Source organism: Aythya fuligula, chromosome 1, assembly GCF_009819795.1.
Source record: "Aythya fuligula isolate bAytFul2 chromosome 1, bAytFul2.pri, whole genome shotgun sequence".
In the NCBI taxonomy this organism is placed as follows: domain Eukaryota; kingdom Metazoa; phylum Chordata; class Aves; order Anseriformes; family Anatidae; genus Aythya; species Aythya fuligula.
The window spans coordinates 76,459,235-76,478,352 of NC_045559.1; the positions used below are offsets into that span (position 1 = coordinate 76,459,235).

The window sequence follows — 19,118 nt, forward strand, 5'->3', positions numbered from 1 at the left end:
ATATAAGACAAAATCAACTGATAGCACAACTATATGCCTTTTCCTGTAGAGGACCCTAGGGAAAGTAGAATGATATTACTGTACACTCATTGATACCCCCTTACACTGGGAGCCTGCATGTTTCTGTGGTTCCACTTCCCTAATGTGCAGAGGTTAAAAAACAGCATAGTAGTTCTTATTCTAGAGGTCAGTGTTCCAAAGATCATGATGAAGTAGGGGCCATTTCCACCTCACTTATATAAGAGGGAAGAAAGAGTATGTTGTTCTTGATATACTAAATATTTAGAGAAACAGCACTCTCTTTCTCAGAACTTCTTAATTTTTCTTCCATGTTCCCATCATCCTTATATCCAGGATTATTACTCATTCAAACCTTTTGATTTACAGACATAATGAAAGTATCCCTTTCTCTCCCTGAATGATCTAAATTCATACGTGCTACAGCCAGGATGGAGCACCTATTTACCTCACATGCACTACCATATAGTAAAAGTTATTATATTCTAAATTCTGTTTTCCTGATTTGAATCCAAAATCTGGTGTTTTGCTAACCCAGATTTTCCAACAAAAGTTACTAATCTGTATATGAAGAAATTAAGAGCTGCCATCTCCTATCACATTTAATCTAATAGTTTAATGCCCTTGTTGCTACAAATGTATGACTAATTTATATTTTGAATTTGTCTATTATCCTTTCCAGACCCTCTTTTTGCCATGCTTTTCTCTAGTGAATACTTTAATGCATCATCTTATTCAGCAGCTAAGTGAAAATTTACAAAGCTAAGATATAATAAAACAGAATATATTGATATGTATACCTGATCAATGATATTGGTATCAGCAGAGAAGCGATTTAGAATTAGTCCCAGTGGAGTCATATCAAAGAACCTGTTGAAAAAATTAAAAGCAAAATGTTATTTGAAATGGAATTCCAGTTTTGGATAAAAATCCTAGTCAGATAAAATACAAGGCTGTGTCCAGCTATTTTCTAAAACTAAGCAATAAACATAAATATCACACCAGCCCATCATGTCTGCATTCTAACTATCCAAATGCTTCTCTTGGCGTTTTTCCCACTTAGCTGCTAACTCATCTCTTCCAAAAGCTCCCAAATCATTTTACCTTTTGCTCTTTCTTCTACACTCCCTCCAGGCTTACATTCCATTTTAAGGATCAAATCCTCTCCCTGGCTGCTATTTGACCTCCTGCACAGGTCCAGGCACCAGGACTTCATTGTTTTGTGAAAGAACTGTGATAGCTGTATTCATTATGCAGGAACCCTTCTGGCCAGACCATTGCCTACAAGAGACCATTCTTGGCATGTACAGAATCTATCCCCACAGGCATTAGAAGAAGCTTAGTGTTCAAATCATTTGACCCCAGGGCTGGCTCTGGGTACTGTGGAGCCAGAACTACACTTAAAGCCTTCCTTGATATCCAAGCCTTGAAGCTTGCATGGAGCTATCTGACACACCTACCTTTCAGCCAGATAAAAAAGGGGTCAAAATTTGACATGTGCTGACATGGGATTTTTTCCCCCATTGCTTCACTGCTTATTTTCACTTTTTGAAGTCTTGAAGGAAACAGGGCCATTACAAGAGTTTTTCACAGGAGTACATTTCCAGCTAAAAAGAGGGCAGATTTTGACTGTGTAGTTCTCCAGAAGGAACATTATTTTTCCTGTACCTGATTGGTCCAAGGATGATCTTATTGAGGAGATTATGATGTAGGTTCTTGGCTGCTGTAAGACCCATCCACTCCACAGTTAGAGATGTGATGAGGCACAGGACTATTCCTGCTCCAGAGAGGATGCTGAAGACAGCTACATGATAAGTCTAATAAAATGACAAATATATCAGTCCTAGGAGTAAACACACATTTATTTTGTCTACTGTGAAGTTCTCAAGGTACTGCTCTTCAGAACTAGTACCTGGTACAAACAGCTGCTATGTCACATTGCAGATACTACATAATTATATTACATTTTAGATTGTTTTTTGTTTTGTTTTGTTTGGTTTTTTGGAAAATAAAAGAGCTGTCATGGAACTGAAATTCATGAAGTTAATGTAATTAGAAAATCTGACTGCTCCAAGATTACTCAAGCTACTGACAAGTATCCTTCAAGACGCTGAAGAACTATGAAGAACTATAGAACTATAGAACTATGAAGATAGACGAGGTGGGTAAACATGAAAGTAGGCAAATTGTTAGCCAGGGAATTCAGACAAACAGACTAGATTATCTCAATAATTAAGGCACTATAGAGACGTTGGAAACTTCCACATTATTAAGTTCAAGCACCACTAAAATTCTTAGAGCAAATCCTACACTAATCTGCCAGGGCTATAACACTCTTAAGCCTTCTGAAAGTTTGCTAAGTGGATTCTGATAAGATATTTGTATATTAGTTACATTTACAACAATAAACAGATCCTATTTAAGCAGTACACTTGAATATTTGAAGACTTTTTGTTTATTTGTTTGTTTTTTTTTTTTTTTTTTGTACTTTTCTTTCCTGACAGGACATAACTGGATAGCCAGTAAATGGGGTCATTGACTTAGGTGTTAAAAAATCCAGCTGGAAAAGTTTGTTATGAGATTCCTCATTTCTCAACCATTTTTCTACCCTTAACATGCTTCTGCTTCAGTTTTACATGTTTGAAAAGACTGATAAAATTTGAATTGCCTTGTATTTTTAGCATAATTTTTTCATACATCCTATCTAATGATTAATTTTACTATGTCTATCTATCTTTCCAGTCTAGCTGGCTTTGAAATGAACAGCAAACATTTTCTCTCTTTTTTATTTTTTTAAATTATTTATTTTTTTATTTTCTGTCAGGTTCCAAGGTATGGCCCACCTTTGTGCTCTTAGCATCATCAGCATTCCTGAGTTCATTTTCATTGTCCATGGATGTCCACGTAGCAAGCCAATAATCTATGGCTACTATAACTGAGTGTTTCAACAACTTTGAGAAAATCATCAGAAAGAGCAAGAAAAATCCTCCAGAAGTTAGATATCTCCAGCAGGTTCTCCATGGCATCTTTGTCCTGAGCCTCAAGACAGTTGACATATTATCATCTTCATCTTCTTCCTCTTCTTCCTCTGTGATTCAGACATTTAATCAAGTTAGCTTGGATGCAGTCCTAAGAATCATACCTGGTTTTACTGTATGTGGTTGACTTTTGTTTTGAACCTTACGTTTTAATGACAAAATACAACTCATCATTTGAAAACAGAAAACACTTCAGACATATTTTCATAAGACTTGTTCTTTGTCCTGTGTTCTTTGAGTAACTCTGTAGTCTGTCAGTCTTCGACTAGTTGAAGTTTCACTAATGTTAAGTCTTCAGTATTGACTGTATTTATAGTAGAGACTAGGCCTTTTCCCAGTGTGTTCAGCTGTTTTTCTTGTACTGTCAGCACAGCACTATGGGTCATGTGCAAGATTACAAAATGTTCTCCCAAGCTTTCCATTCAGAGGCTCTGTCATTTGTTGCACAAGTGAATTTTACTCTCACTTTATTTAGAGGTACTAAAGTTTTGTCTATTTAAAAGAATGTAGATGTTGGATTAGTGTTTCTTCTGGGCCTACCATTGACTATTTGATAATTTGCACATCATACTGAAATACAATTGGTGGCAGACTTTTGCTATGGCAAATATGTATTTCATATATGCATAAATATTACATTAAAATATTTTTCCACCAAGTAAAAAGAATATATGTCTGATAGCTTTGCATGATACACTTGGGTAAAAAAAAAAGATGACCTGCTCTTACTTGACAGCTCTAAACTGACAGTGTATGCAACCTATTTCTGATTTTGAACATTAAAAATGAATTAGTAAGAAGCATTTTCTTTAAAGTTAATATTATACACTTTTGAAAATTATATACTATTTTGGGACACAGAGACGTGTACATTCCCAGGCTACATAGGAGTTGTGGATGACCTGGAATGCATTCTCAGGTTATATTTCAGCCCTGAAGATACTGATATATAGTTTATAATCCTAACGATGACTGTTTTTTGTAAGCATTCTGTGGACTATAAGGACACATCTTTTTTTTTGTACTTTCTATATTACCCCCACAAAGAAATAATGGGTTCCAATTTCTGGGATTAGGTTGTTGGCAAGGCTTTCCTGCACAGATCAAAAGGAGGAGCTTGGGAGTGACCCCAGTTTAAACTCCTCCAAGAAATTAACTGATAAAATGTAGTGATAACTGCACATAGTAAGAGCTGTTCTGCCCACATTCACCAAATAAGTATGAAGACAATGTAGTATTTCCATCTCAAGGACTTTGGTGTCTAGCTCTGCCTACTGTACAATGATTGGGAATCTCCTCAAAATGCAGTAATCAAGGCCCAACAGATCTATGTCCTAAATAGCAATCCACCATGAGTTTTGCCAGATTAAACACAAGGCATTAATAAAGAGCCTGCAAATAGCTAGTCTGTATTCTGTGATCATTACAGCAAACAGCACCATTGGAATCTTTGTGATTAGTGCTCCCTGTAAGAGGAAGCCTGCACTTCACCTCTTCTCTTCCCTGGCATCACTGAATTGCTTCTCAGGACTGACTAATCCCTTTAGGCCTGGTCTGTCATCCTAGGGATGTTCCTGATGGGTCTTGTTGCCAGCTGCCAGTATCCAGCCTCCCCTCAACATCTTCATACTTCACGGCTAGCTGTCAGCTTTGTATATTCAAGTGAAATGGCAATGATAGCAATAGAATAAAAAAATGAAATGATAAAACATACCTTCATCTTCATCTTCCAGTTGTGATTTGGATTCTCTGGGGTACATGGCTCTTCTAAGAGTTTTTCTCTCCAGAGTAGTCTGGTCAGCTTCCATATCCTGTGATAAGAAACCATTCATTAATTTGAGAGCTCAGTTGTCTGCTACTGTGTTGGCACCAACATTAACCTCAAAGAGACTTTATTTGGATCAGTTAGGCCACAGAATGCAAAAACGCAGTATTTTAGGATTTTTCTTTCAGAAAATCCTTCTTTGTCCACTTTCTTCCTCTTTTTTGCCTTGTATTCTTTCTTTCCCTCTCTTCTAGAATGATAAAAACTTTGAAAATAGTTCTTAAAGAATCCTAAATCCTTATGGCAATAACAGAACATAAGGCTAAAATAGAAAGTCCCTTAGTAGACCCCTTGCCCCAGGAATGGATCAATTGCGCACATCATTCCAAAAGGATGTTTGCCTAATGTGTCCTTAAAAACCACCTAGGATGGACTTCTCAGACAATCTCTTCTAGACCTTACATCTCCTACTGTTCATGTGTTATTCCTTAGTGTCTAGTTTAAAACTTGCTTCATGACATGTTTTGATTTTTTAGAAATTAACTGAAAAATATTTCCTTGATATCCTTGCCCACATGTTCCTATTTACCTTTTCCAATTCTTGATCCTGGCGATTCATCAAAGTTTTCCAGTGTTCATACAGCTCAACATCCTTGTTTTGTATATCCTTTAGTGTCCCTTCCCTAAGCACCATTCCATCCTTCATTGCTATGATCTAGGGGAGAAAGCACCCAATAGGTCTACTCAGCAATATATGTAGTATAATCACTGACCTGGATCCTACAAGATGTCCTAGAATTGTTGAGATTACATTCATATAAATTTCTGTGTTCACTGTATTCAATATTTAAGAAATAATTTCTTAATTTTGTTAGCACAGCTCATAAACTGAAATTTCTGTAAGCCAAACTCATCTGTACTTGTAAAACACATGGACAAGCCATATTAAGTTAGTCATAATTGTAATTAAGTCACAATTCTTTAGTGGCTTTCCATCAAAAATCCTACACAAATAATATAAAAATAAAATGTTTTCTTCTATTATAAAATCCATGTTATGTAATGTTGTAGCTAGCCACATGATATATAGAATTAATCACTCTATTACAGAAAGCAATAGTGAATTTGTCAAGCATTACAGTGTTAACTTCAAACGTATGTTCATCGTTAGCAGATCTGCAGCGTAGTAGCTCTTTTCTTACCCAGTCAGCATGTGGTAGATATTGTAACTTATGTGTCACCAGAACAAGAGTCCTCTTGTCTTCTTGGAGAAACTTCAAAATCCCTTCCTGCATTAAATGATCACTTAAGTGAATGTCCAGAGCAGAGAATGGGTCATCCTGCAATTAAATAAAATAAATAAAATAAATAAAAAGAGCAGGGTTTAAAAAGTATATATTTTTAATTTAAAAAGTTTTTGTTTGTTTGTTTGTTTGTTTGTTTTGTTTTGTTTTTTTAATAGAAAGCATCTTCCATGACCAATCATCTCTCTCTAATGACTAAGACCTAGTCAGAGGGCTGCACTATAAAGCAGTGACCTAGAATCCATTATTCTTCAATTCATAGTAACAGACTCATTTAATTTTTTTGTGTCTAGATGTGTGCAGTGCTGGTGCCACACTGACAATATGAAGTAAGCATGATAAGGAACACTAAGTCTGAAATTTCACATTCAAAATTGAAAATGTTGGAAACCAGAGCCAAACTTGAGTCTAACTTTGATGTGAAACTGGTACAGTTAAGATAAAGCAGAGTCAGGAACTACACTGATTTCACCCAAACTAAACTTGCAGCTAGCAATAAGATAACATTCAGCTGTACAAACACTTCTCTAAGAACAGAGCTAAGTCTCTGGTTAATTTTGAAGGGTCTCAGACAGCCCTTTCATGAACAGTAGCCTCCTGAAATTCCTGACATACCCTGAAGTAACCGAGAAGGAAAAGTCTGTCTGAATCCACAGCGTTCTACAGGAGACTGCTGAATGCTCAGTCTGTTCATTGCTCAGATCTAATTGCATTATGGTGCTTCTCCTTATCCTGAAGTCTTGCTGATTTCAGCAGGATTATGTTGATACAAGGTACCACTGTGAGTGAGTAAAAGGCAATCTGTTTGCCTCCTTCAGCATTAATCTCTGTAGGTCCCACCTTCTTTAGTCTCCCAGTATGTTTTGATACCGCCTCTGGTGGCTTTTTATTTCCTAACTCCATAACTTGAATTTGTAGTTGAATACAAGTCCCTATAGTTCTCTGAAGATAATATAAAGTTTTCTGAAGATATATACAAGGAATGACAGTTTTATTACTAACTTTATGTGCTCCATATGAAAAAGAAAAATCTTACCAAGAAGACAATGTTGGTGTTCTGATAGAGTGCTCGAGCTACACAGATTCTCTGTCGTTGGCCACCACTTAAATTAATCCCCTAATGAATATAATGGATCAGAAATATGCATCTTTGAATAAACATTATGATAGGTCTTGGGAAATATGATTTTTACAGTTATACAAGGTTCCAATAAAAATCAATTGCTTAGTTAAAATGCTAATCCTGTTGATAAACAAGCATAATCCTTACATTACAGACAAAGAAAAATTATTATTCAGCAACGAATCATGGATAAGTATGAATTATGAAGAGCTTCTCTAAGCACAGTAGGCTTCTTAGATTGAAAAATGCAACCAATGCTAGCATAAAATTCTGCAAGCAAAATATTGGCTATCAAAAAATCCCTTTTGAGGTACAGTTGAAGAAGGATTTTTTTTTTCAAAACAATTTTTAACATGTCAATACAACAAAAAGCATGGTGCAGCTGTTCAAAAGGAGCACATTACTTTTTATTTATTTATATATTTTCTTTCATTTTCTTTCCTTTTCAACCATTAAAGTGTCGGCCTTTTTCCAGGCATGTCCATCCTACAGTTAAGGCCACTCGTTCACATCCCTGAGGTCTTAATAAACCAGAGACCTTCTGATCTGTGCTGTTGCTGTACAGGCCTCAGTCCTGTCTAGATGCCCAAGTATTTATCCAAGGATGTTCAATTAAGATTTATATGGCCATGTATTCATTATTGGGAAACAGAATTAGCTTTTTTAAACTAACTCATTCACACACATTCAGACCAAAATGGAGATGTGCTTGACAAGAGCTTGGGAATAAAGCTCTCCTGGCTTAAGATCAGTGCCAAGTAACCCAATTTTCCTGTAGGACAAAATACACAGTTTAAATTTCTGTATGCTCACAGCAACATCACTCTGCTATATGAATATACTGTAAAAGGGCCATTTCACCCATCACTTTAAACCCTATTTATCCTTTTACTGACTACTACATTTTGAATTTTATCCCATAGTGAACAACAAACTCACTGAAATAATTCCAGTATGAATCTTTCCCAATTTTCTATGGAAATTTGCACAAAACTCATCCCTTGAGAATCTTTGTTTTTCATTGTGTATCATAACATCCAGTGTAGTAATTCTATGGCATACAAAGAAACAATATATGCGTAGGGGCAAATTCTGATCTCTGAAACAAAATACATTATTTAGATTTGTATCTGTCTTGTGCTCTCCAGATTAGAGATCACATAACAATATTGTTTAATGTCATAGCATTTATTCATTGTCATGACTGCCTAGAATGCTGCAGCAGCTAATGCAAAATAACTTCAGTAAACACTAGTGAATTACAATTATTTATCAGGCTGGCAACCCAAATCAGATTAGATGAGTGACATCAGAAAGTCCCTTCTTAATACATAGACTAAGCAAACACGAAAGCCTTGAGGTTATTTACCCTTTCTCCAATTTCTGTCTGATCACCAAATGGTAGTAAGTCAATGTCAGGCTGCAGAGAGCATGCATCCGTAACAGCTTTGTACCTGTAAAACCAACACGGTCATTGCAATTGTTTAACCAGCCACATGCTTTATTAACACAAAAACAAAAACAAAACAAAAAACCCTATATCTCAAATTCACAGCTAAGTTATTATGGCCCTGTGATGTTTTGCAAATGATAATTGCAAAAATAAGTAAGGCAAATGTTGTAAAAAATCACATATTTATCAGAAATTTTCATTGGCAAGACTATTTTTTGAAGATTCTGTTACTTAAATTGCTGGATACGTTCTTCCCTGTCACTGAGCAGTTTTGTTGGACTCTGGAGTATTTGAAGACATTTTTCAATGAGTTTTCTTCTTCCCCTTTTAGGTGCCTCTTCAGTTACTTCAGTGTGATATTTCAGGGCAAAGGATCCTTACAGTGCTTCTGATCTTGCGTCAGGAAACCTCTTGCAAAAACTCGAAATGTGTTATGAGATTTCTAGGTCTGTGGGGTATCTCTGATGATCTGCTAATAAGCAGCTGGGACCAGAAAATCTGAGTGGTGTTAATTCAGTTTTGCCCCTTTGATATGAATGAATTTAGGATGATGTACTAGCTGAAGAACCTAGTCCCTGAAAATGTAGGTGCTTGATTTTGAGTTATTTGTTAACTTTTGTTAAGTGGGAATGGAATCATACATCTTATCAAAGTACACACTAAGAGGAATGGGTTGTATTTTTTATAATTTAAAATAAAATGAGTATGACCTTTGAAACAACAGCAATTTATTTTACTTAAGTCATTTTTTCCACTGTATTTGTTAGCTAGCCTTTTTGGAAAGACGTTATAAGCAAGTGCTGGATAGGCAGAACAGAAACTATGCACTTCCAGCTTTCACACTCCCTTCTCCTGTATTTCTATAGGAAGAATTAAGGTTATTTCCTTGAGGTACCCCATCTGCATATGTGCATTGTTTTTGTAAAGTGGGTGCTCCAGCAACTATATCACAGCAGGATTAGGACATAAACTCAGTGGAAACATGCCTACTATCTTTGTTTCCATAGTCCTCTGGCAACCTCAAGCTCCACTAAACAAAACAAAAATATGGCACTAGCATCCAAAGATGGGATTCATCTCACCTGACTTTAGCTGCTTGAAAAATACACATAAGGCTTCCATTGTATTCCATGGAGAATCGCTGCTGCTGTGTGATTCCTCACATAAATTTTAGACATGCACTCAGGGTAGAGAAAGAGCCTCGAAAGGCTAATTTAAAGCAAAAGCCTTTTAAAATGGCTAAAGTCAGGTTAGCTAAACCCACACTAGGGTTCATGTGCATTGATATTTTTCAGAATCTGAAAGCTTCTGCCAGAAGGAGAAGACAAAACCCCTTAAGGGAAGCAGTCAGGTTTATTTATTATTTATTATTATTATTATTATTAAATTTTTATTTTTTGCAAGTTGTTTCATATTTACCTTTGTTTATTAAATGGGCTCCCAAATATAATGTTCTCCTCCACTGTTGCATTCAACAGCCATGGTTTCTGAGCTGCATAAGCCACTGAATATCTGTTTCTACTGTAGATGAATAAAGAACATTAGTAAAAAGCAACACATCCGCATTATGAAATGTCTGAGAATCAGGGGAAAAAAAATACAGAAAAAATTCATAAAAAAATACAGAGAAACACATAGACAGAGAAATTGTTACTGAAGTGAAGGGAAGAACTTTAAATGAGATACTTTTGTTAGAACAGCACGCACTCTCTCCCATGGTGGCACAATCTATATTCTAGGTTGTACTCTATTCTGCTATAAATGACTGGTACCTACCTCAATTTAGTAACTGTAATTTCAATCCAAAAGTAGATTATAAATATTCAGAATGATGAAATTATGACAAAAATGATTTTTTTTTTCTCCAACATTGAAACAGGTAGTAAAAAGGCACTGCTCAAATGTCATCACTATACTTGTCTTGCTGCTTTCTGAAGCCTTAAATTATTTTACCAGCCTGTGCACATGAAATATCTTTTTCTCAGTCAAAGTTTTTTCTTCTTTAAGCCTATTAGATGTTCAGTGAACAGACATGATATGGGAGGAGAGGACAATTCAATACAGATTTGGAAAGAATCATTACAGTATCCCAAGTACTTATTAGGCTTAATTTTAAATGTGTCTAAATACTTCATTAAATATGTACAGTAAGTGTAAGAAAATTCTTTACTTCTGGGTGTTTTGTCTGTGTATTGTGGCAAAAATGATCATATAATGTCAGGCCTTTTTCTGTAATGCCTGAGACGTGTGGGAAGCATTGTTAATGGCTTGTAAATCTGAACGGTTATCTTTCCTTTCTGTTTCTTTGATTGCATTGCTTCAAACCAAGCATTCAAATTAGCTTTGAATGTAAGTATCTATTACATTTGAGAGAGAGGGTGCTAGGGTATAAGTAATAGCTGGTTAGAAGCAGTCAGTAGTACTCCCAAAATTTTAGCAGTTTCAGCAGTTCGATATCCACTAGTATGAAATATGTCTACAGGACTGTCAGGTGTCAAATAACGGTGTGGCTCCCAACTACTGCTATTGGTGCCACTACTTGTTTGTCATTTATGGCGTGCCTTTTTAGTTTAGCTTGCCCATCTTTTAATCCTGCAGGCTCCTTCATGGAAGCCAGGGCTGGAATTACCGGTTGACATGAGCTGGACTGCTCCCTTTGCATGCCGTGGCCCTGCTTCATCGTGCAGCAAGCAGCTGGGTTACCAAAAGCATGAAACCTAGTGCCGATCAGAAAACATGCAAGCTCATGGGAGGGTACATGTGATGATGACTTGTATCTGGGCGTCCTGTCTTGAGAGATATGGAACACACTAAACTCACAGTGTTGTCAAATGGGAGCTAGGAGCACTCAACCTCTTTTAAGCAAGATGTGGGCCTTTCTGGGATGCTAGCCCTCAGATTGAGGTAGTGGTACAATGGCTGGGAAAGACTGGGATCCACTGGATTTAGAGCAATCTGTCAGTTAATTCTACAGTAAATAATTATTGACAGAGTAAGGAAACACAGAGATGGCTGAAGGGTATGAAGATGAAAGTTTGAGGAAATTCTGAAAAAATTAGTGTATTATGATACACTAAAAACAGAAATAATACCTTCTGGATGCTTCAAAAGAAGGTTCAGCCTCATTTACACTGTAAGTTATGGTAAATGACATTTAGTAAGCAGGAAGTAGAGAAAATAACATGTTATACAAGTTTTATATACAGGAAAACTGTAGTTAAGTACATACTTTACGAACTCAACATCAGTTTTTTTTTTGTCTGGTTAGGTTTTTGTTTTTTTTTTTTTTTTGCTCTTAAAGGGAAAATAAACATGGACTAATTAAAAGCATATAACTTTTCTAAATACAACAGTTTTGTGTCTATTGTGCATAGTGGCTAAACAGGCAATCTATCTTGTTAGAAAATGAATTAAAAATGAAAACTGCATTGTAAAACCTGTTAAAATGAAATTATTAACATTGCCTGTGAATATAAAAAATTGACAATCAATAAGTCAGCTTCTCTATACTGTTCCACCAACAACCTATGGAAGCTGGTAACTACCCTACCATCAGATTTCATTGGGGCAAAGACAACCTTTGCAGATATAATTTTGCAAGGTTCAGGTGACACGCTTTTACTGTGTAATCAGAACAGATTTTGAACCTGTTTGTAGCAGCGAGGCTGCATCAAGCTATGTATGGCACTGCAATGCCTAGACTTTTCTTGTCAGCCTCCACTTCTAAGGATCATATTCATGAAATGCACTTTGTAGAACACACAATGTCAGTAATGACAGTAATGATATTGCAGTGTTCTTTGTCCATGAATTAACTTATTAACAGTGCCAAGGCCATGGAATGCCATACAAAGGGGTTCTAGACCAGTAATGGTGCTTGCTGCCAGGAACAGCAATGCATCACTCCAAACTGCCAAACCTTAACAAGTAAGTTCATGCCACGTAAATGGAAACAGACATTAGAAAGGACTAGGAAAATTATATTAATGTGTTATTTGCCTCACTTAAACAAACAAACAAATAACAACAAAGCAACCACCAACAAAAATCCCCCAAATCCTCCCTTCCCAAGTCTACAAATACTCCAACTGAAGTATTTTGCTGCTGAAACAGAAATGTGTTTGCCTGCTAGGATACCAGTAACTGCAGCTGCACTTGAAAGCAGAGGATCCAAATCTGGCAAAGGACAGAAAAATTCTAATAGCAGAGCCCTGATAGTGCCAGACTCACATATTGAGCATCTTCCCAAAGTGCTAGAACTGAGACATGCTGCTTTCTGCACTACGCATCAGCTTTCTAAGAACTTTGATAATTAATGCCTCCTTAAGTGCACAATCAGTGTGTTTTCTTCATGCACCAACTGCTGCAGAACATGTTAGATCAGAGGTGAATGATCCCTGCTGGTTATCTCAGAAGGGTCAGAGAGCCACAAACCGAGGCTCAGTTTGAACAGACACTGCTTCACCAGAGTTTGTCCTTTATGAGCAGACGCTCCCAGTCTTCTCTATCATGGAAAGAATTTTCAAGAAATCAAAAGATGGACTCTAGTGAGAGATTAGAAAGAGGTCAGAAATTAGGTCAAACCAAACAAAAAGGAAGAAAGTCTAATGCATTAACTCTTGAGTTCCCCCTGTTTCTCACTTAGTACATGGCAGCCTGTTTCCACAGAAACCTGTTCGATAGTTGTATACCCAGTGAAGGGCCTTCCACTTAGCTACTCTTCTCTGCTTGTCTGTCTGAGAAGATGGTTCTGACTCCTTGGTTTGATGTGGATGAGGAAAATATACATTTTTCCCAGTATACAATTAACAGTAACTCAGATCCGAAACAGGCTCAGCTGAATCACTGAATCTTGATAGACTCGTTTTTCAGTGTTTAAGACATCTGTCTGGCTGATTGTTCACTGCGAAAACAAAACCACAGTTCCTTGTCTAAGGTTTGCAATGCACCTGAAGCATGTCTCATATAACTGGGAAGAACTGAGATCTGGCCCATCAAATTTATTCTTGCCAAGAGGTGTTACGCTCTTGCTTTCCCTAAGACACCAAAACGATGACAACCCTGGCAATAGAGCATACAGCTCTCAGTAGAGCCAACCACAACTGCAACAGGGCGTTCAAGCCCCATGATGAGCTTTCACAGTGATGTATTGCAGGATTATACTATAGCTGAAGTTTGATCCATCATTACTTTACTGTGCTGTTACCCCTGAATTTGTTGGAGAATTCACCTTTCCTGCATATCACCCTTGGATCAGTAGCTACGTTAGTCGTGCATATGGAACCACATGGAAAGGGATTCAAGAAAGTAAATAGGACCTTTATTGCTATTTTGTAAAGTATAGAATCCATTCAGTTAAATACCTGAAGTATCCTTCTGTACATGTATTCATCTCTCTGTCAGGCACTCTGAAATTATCAGCAAAACATAACCATGTTTGCATCAGCTATAGCAAGGAACCAAATTATACCTTGCAATGAAAACAGTCACTCAGTAAGGCCTGAGATGCTTGCAAAAACCTGAGTTACCTGTTTGGTTATGTACAGATTGCTGGTAAACAGACAATATGTTTCCAATCCCTTAAACACTGTGAAAGTTCAACATAAAGTTTCACGTTATTTCACAATCTTTCTGTAACTTCTTGCATTTGTCTAGATTTCTCTATTTCTCTAATCTTTCTAAGATTTCATATCCTTCTCTAGGACTCAATTTGAGTCTTTCTCAAATATATCTTTGAAAATATTTGAGAATAATTTTTATGTACACTATTCTGACTCATCTTTTCTTAAACTACTTCAGAATAGAATCCAACTCATTGTGACCTCAATATTTTCATTATATATCTTGAAAAAATTAACCATGGCAAGTCACATATTTGTCCATCAAAACTTCAGCTTGCATATTATTACACTAAAGTAAGTCTTGCCTTGGCTCCAACTGTACCTACTACTCTAGTGAGATCATACGTTTAGAATAGCAGACAGTGAAATATGGCTAGGGAACAAAAAAATGCCATGCGTACTAACACAGGAAAAGTAAAAATATCTTGCAACATTGCTGTAAGAAAAAGATGACAAAGCAGGTTCCTATTCAAGGACAGGGCAAAAAAAAATATTGGTATATTTGATGAAATTCATCCTTTCTCCTCAAAAAGTTACTTAAGAAGATTTTCGTTTGTTAGATTTAAGGAAACAGAACTGAGCTTTAGAACCAGAGAACAAGTCTTGGGGTTACAGCACACCACTTCCACAACCTCTGTCCTGCCTACACTGGAATAAAGGTCCCACTTAGTTTCCATAGGAAGTTTTCATTCACTGGGTCTGAATCCATGTAGATCCAGAGGTCTGACCCCATCTGCAATCCCCTCCTCAATAACAGCTTCTTCAGAGCATTCACTCTTCAGTATTTGGCATCCTCAGTCTGCTTTCTGTAGGCATAGGGGAAAGAATATGGCTCTCACAGATGAAGCTTGGGCAGATAGCAGGGAAGGGAGAAAACATTCTTCTCTGCTAGCAGCAACATCACTGAGTGGCGAAGACAGCCTTTCCCACATGCTAGTACTCCACACATGCCACTTCTCAAGTGAAGAAGCTCCAGCCTGTCACGCCTTCACTTGTGAACAGTTGCAGCATAATAATGCTGATTTAAGTCTGGGTAGGAATCCACACTGTTTTTCCTTTTACATTGGCTAACTATCCCATCCCTTCAATGCATCTTGAAGAATCTTGTTATTTGCGCAACCTGAGTTGCAAATACTATGCACAGTGTTACTAGACAACAAATGCCTCTGACGAAACACAACAGATATAAATTGAACCTCATTGTTCTTACCACAACAGGGAAATACATGTTATTTGCTGTAAGATTTTCTTCTAATATAATGAGTACCGTAAACCCAGAGCTGATTCCCACCACAGAAGGACATTTGATAATAGGAAGAGTGTATTCTATTCTTTCTATTCCAGTTATTTCCTAGTGCTAATATATTAGATACTAATCACCATACTGGCCCATTTCCCTTCCTGAGGCACTCTGCTCTGCCTGCTACGAACCATGAAAAAATCAGAAATGAAAATAATCCCTCATAAGCTTTCAGTTGATGCTTTTCAAAGAGAATCTGAGTGATGCACATGGGTAATTATTTAAGAAGCAGTATGAGACATGAAGTTTACATTTCTCACAAAAAAATCCAGCTACCTCCTTCTTGAATTAAAACAATTAATAGCTATACGATACATACTTGCTCCAGTGAACTTTTCCCTCCAGTGTCTGCATCTCTCCCAATATAGCAAGGAGAAGTGATGACTTGCCACAGCCAACTTGACCCACAATCATTGTCATCTGACCTATGATAATAACAATAAACACATTAAAACAAACAATCAAACAAACAAACTACTCAAGTCCACGAGGCCCAACTAGATCCCATTCTACAGCACTTGAGATAGTTGGTTAGATTTGTTAGTATACGCTATATAATTAGATAGCATTGCATCTGTTCAATTATAGAAATACACTTATGGATAGTACAAGTACACACCAAGTTCCATAAGCACAAGAATATTGCTTTGACATACTTTATCATACATTGTATGAGAATGTATTATTTTGTGAAAATTATTTGGGGTCAAATGATAATTTGGGTGGGAAGTAAGGATTCAGTCCATGATTCCATGAAAATCTGGGCCAATCACAGAAGTGTTTGCATCTGAAAGAAGATCCATTTTATTCTTTTCTCCTTTGCTGTACTCTTCCTCCTGCCTCCTCCTCCCCCCACTTTTCCATCTGCACCCTATGGTGGTAATGGTGTTAGATCTTGCCACAAACTTTTTGAAATCACAAAGTGTGCTATTTGTTGCTTTTGCCAGGTGAGCTTCTTGCCAGATAATGTGTTAATGGACTCATTCCTTCTAAAGTATGTAAGCTCTTAGAATGGCTGACCAAACTTGTGAACCTGTGGCCTTAGTTTGTAAACTCCCTGGAGCCAAGATCTGCTCCTGGTGTTACAGGTGGGACTGGGCCAGCACAAAGGAGTGTTCACTCATGTATAGGACACCTAATGCTACTGTGAGAAAGATTATGTAGAATAATGTACTCCAGGATTACTAACCAGCTATGTGACATTCAACATGTGTCAGCTTAAAGGAACAAACTATTTTGAAAGTAAACAGTAGGATATAATACATATATATTCATATATATAAAGTCTTATTTAATAACATGAAATACCACCAGACCAGCATTAGGAATTTTATAGTATTCACCATTATCAAAGTAAAAAATAGCTTTTGCACTTGCTTCATAGGTTTTCCAAAACAAATCAATGTTCTGTAAACCTGTGCACCTCATAGCCAAAAGATGCTGTGGATGCAAGAAATGTAGAGGAGGCAGACCAAACGACTACTTGAAAAAGAAATTCATTCAGGATTCCTTAAAAGACAAACTGCATGAAGGTCAAGGAATACACTGAGATGAAAACAGCTGTGTACTGGGAGACGGTAACATTAAAGAATGAGAGAAGTACAATATATGACTGCTGTGTCCCTGTGCACCGACTGGTGGCCACTGCTTAAACAAAATCCTGGTCTAGATGAACCTGTGGTTTGAAGAAGCCTGGAGTTCTCATTTTTTTTTTTTGTTCATAATAAAAATTGTATTTTTCTGCAACCATCCTTTTTACATTTATTCTTAGTGTTGTTCCTGCTATTATAAAAGCAATATAAACAATACAGGTATATAAAAACTACATTTTTTTTCTGTGTATATATAGTACTTCATGTTGATGACAAAGTTCCATACCCAATATAATTCATAACTTTGTGTATATTTTTAATGCTATTTTTTTATTAAAAAAAAAAAACAAAACACTAAATGTGTATTTTTAAGCCTTTCACAACATCAAGAAATGGAATTATTAGCAATCTGATATTACATACTTCGTTTTTAAGATGTGCATTTATCATACCTGTTGGGATTCTGATGTTTATATTGGACAATGTAGCTAAACCGCTTCCCCATGAAAAGTATCCGTTGGTCACCTACAAAACAATTATCATGTCAGATATAGAAACATGAGGAGCAAAATCTAGAATGTCTAGTTTGTATTTAAAATATGTTACTAAAAAAAAAAACTATGAGGAATGATGAGGTATTCTCACACAGACACATAAAAATGCAAGTTAGGTTAGAAAAGATTGTCAAACTCAGAAAAGCTTGGGAATAAGAAAGGTTACATACACAAATATATACACAGCATGAAAGGTGATAAAGTTGTGATCTTGAGCTGTACCAAATACTTTCATTCTGTCAAATAAAAGATTAAACACTGAATATAATGATCACAAGATTTCACAGGTGACATTCTAAATACCATAGCTTATCAAGGAACGAGTAATTCTGCATATTGTGATATATGGCCTATTGTGAATGGATTCCCAATGTACACATTAAATATTCTCAAGGTTCATGCTGGCCATAAGAAAAATATTCCCCAGTGGAACCTGGCCTTTGTGTGCATACCTCCAATGAAACATTATTTGCAAAGAGAACAAGGACATATGTGGGGAAAAGTTGTCCAAAATAACTTAAAATAATGTGGCAGAATAAACGACAAAAAATGACACAAAATTTTGATCCTGGTTCAAAGAGTGAAAAAGAAGTGCATGAAGGGAAACTCTAAAAAATCTGTATTAATCCTGAGAATCAGATTATCTAGTTTTTGTTCCTTTAGACTCATGATGCCTCTTGTTTCCCAAAAAGACAGGGAAACATTGTAAAGAACTGGTCTGAAGACAATTCTTCACACTTTATTTTTGGGTAAAGTGCTTATTTTTTATTTTTATTTTTATTTTTTTTCTTGTTCTTGCAATGGACAATTTGCCTTTGGAAGAGGAACAGCAATTAGGTGCTTTCTAGTATTGTAGTACTTAGCAGGAAGACAGTATGTGTTGATTTTTTTTAACCACCTTGATTGCAATGTCATCTGTTTCCACAGGACGTGTTTGCCTCCTTGATGGCTGTTCATAGCTTTCAAGCTGATACCTCAACGGCTGCCTCCTGTTGATGGCCTTGGTGTGCTAAACAGTGAGGTGAAGAGAAGAGAAGAGAAAAGTTGGAATTCTCAAGAAAGGAAAGCATTTCGTTCCATAGAAAAAAGAAAGTCCATTCCCTTTCCTCCCACCATTCTTGGTCACAAGAAGAAAACAGTGCTTTTCAATATGTGTGATAAAACACTATACTGTGTTGTACATATTGCAATGTTTTAATCATCCTTAAGTGAAGAACTGGAATTGATCTTTTTGATGTTGGTCTCCTATGTGTAACTATCCCAAATTGCAGCTCTGTCATCCTCCTCAAACTATTAGGTGTGTCTGCTCTACCTGAGGTAGCTCCAAACAAAGCTGTGTCAGTAAAACTG

General features: G+C 36.6%; 1 protein-coding gene across 3 annotated transcripts in view; it reads right to left on the bottom strand.

The window, feature by feature from the left end:
- Nucleotides 1-19,118, bottom strand: part of ABCC9 (ATP binding cassette subfamily C member 9) — a 73,557-nt gene that overhangs the window by 20,923 nt on the left and 33,516 nt on the right. Inside the window, exons 16-28 of one of the 3 annotated variants that reach the window (XM_032208031.1) lie at nucleotides 18,667-18,777; nucleotides 17,667-17,739; nucleotides 15,942-16,047; nucleotides 11,794-11,832; nucleotides 10,121-10,219; nucleotides 8,618-8,702; nucleotides 7,162-7,242; nucleotides 6,024-6,161; nucleotides 5,411-5,536; nucleotides 4,771-4,867; nucleotides 2,862-3,106; nucleotides 1,687-1,835; nucleotides 819-888 (exon numbers count right to left, since the gene is read on the bottom strand). In XM_032208031.1, coding sequence (XP_032063922.1) covers nucleotides 819-888; nucleotides 1,687-1,835; nucleotides 2,862-3,106; nucleotides 4,771-4,867; nucleotides 5,411-5,536; nucleotides 6,024-6,161; nucleotides 7,162-7,242; nucleotides 8,618-8,702; nucleotides 10,121-10,219; nucleotides 11,794-11,832; nucleotides 15,942-16,047; nucleotides 17,667-17,739; nucleotides 18,667-18,777 — 1,419 coding nt within the window. Of the gene's footprint in view, nucleotides 1-818; nucleotides 889-1,686; nucleotides 1,836-2,861; nucleotides 3,107-4,770; nucleotides 4,868-5,410; nucleotides 5,537-6,023; nucleotides 6,162-7,161; nucleotides 7,243-8,617; nucleotides 8,703-10,120; nucleotides 10,223-11,793; nucleotides 11,833-15,941; nucleotides 16,048-17,666; nucleotides 17,740-18,666; nucleotides 18,778-19,118 lie in introns of all 3 variants that reach the window. The other 2 variants (XM_032208030.1, XM_032208032.1) reach the window with 2 other exon arrangements.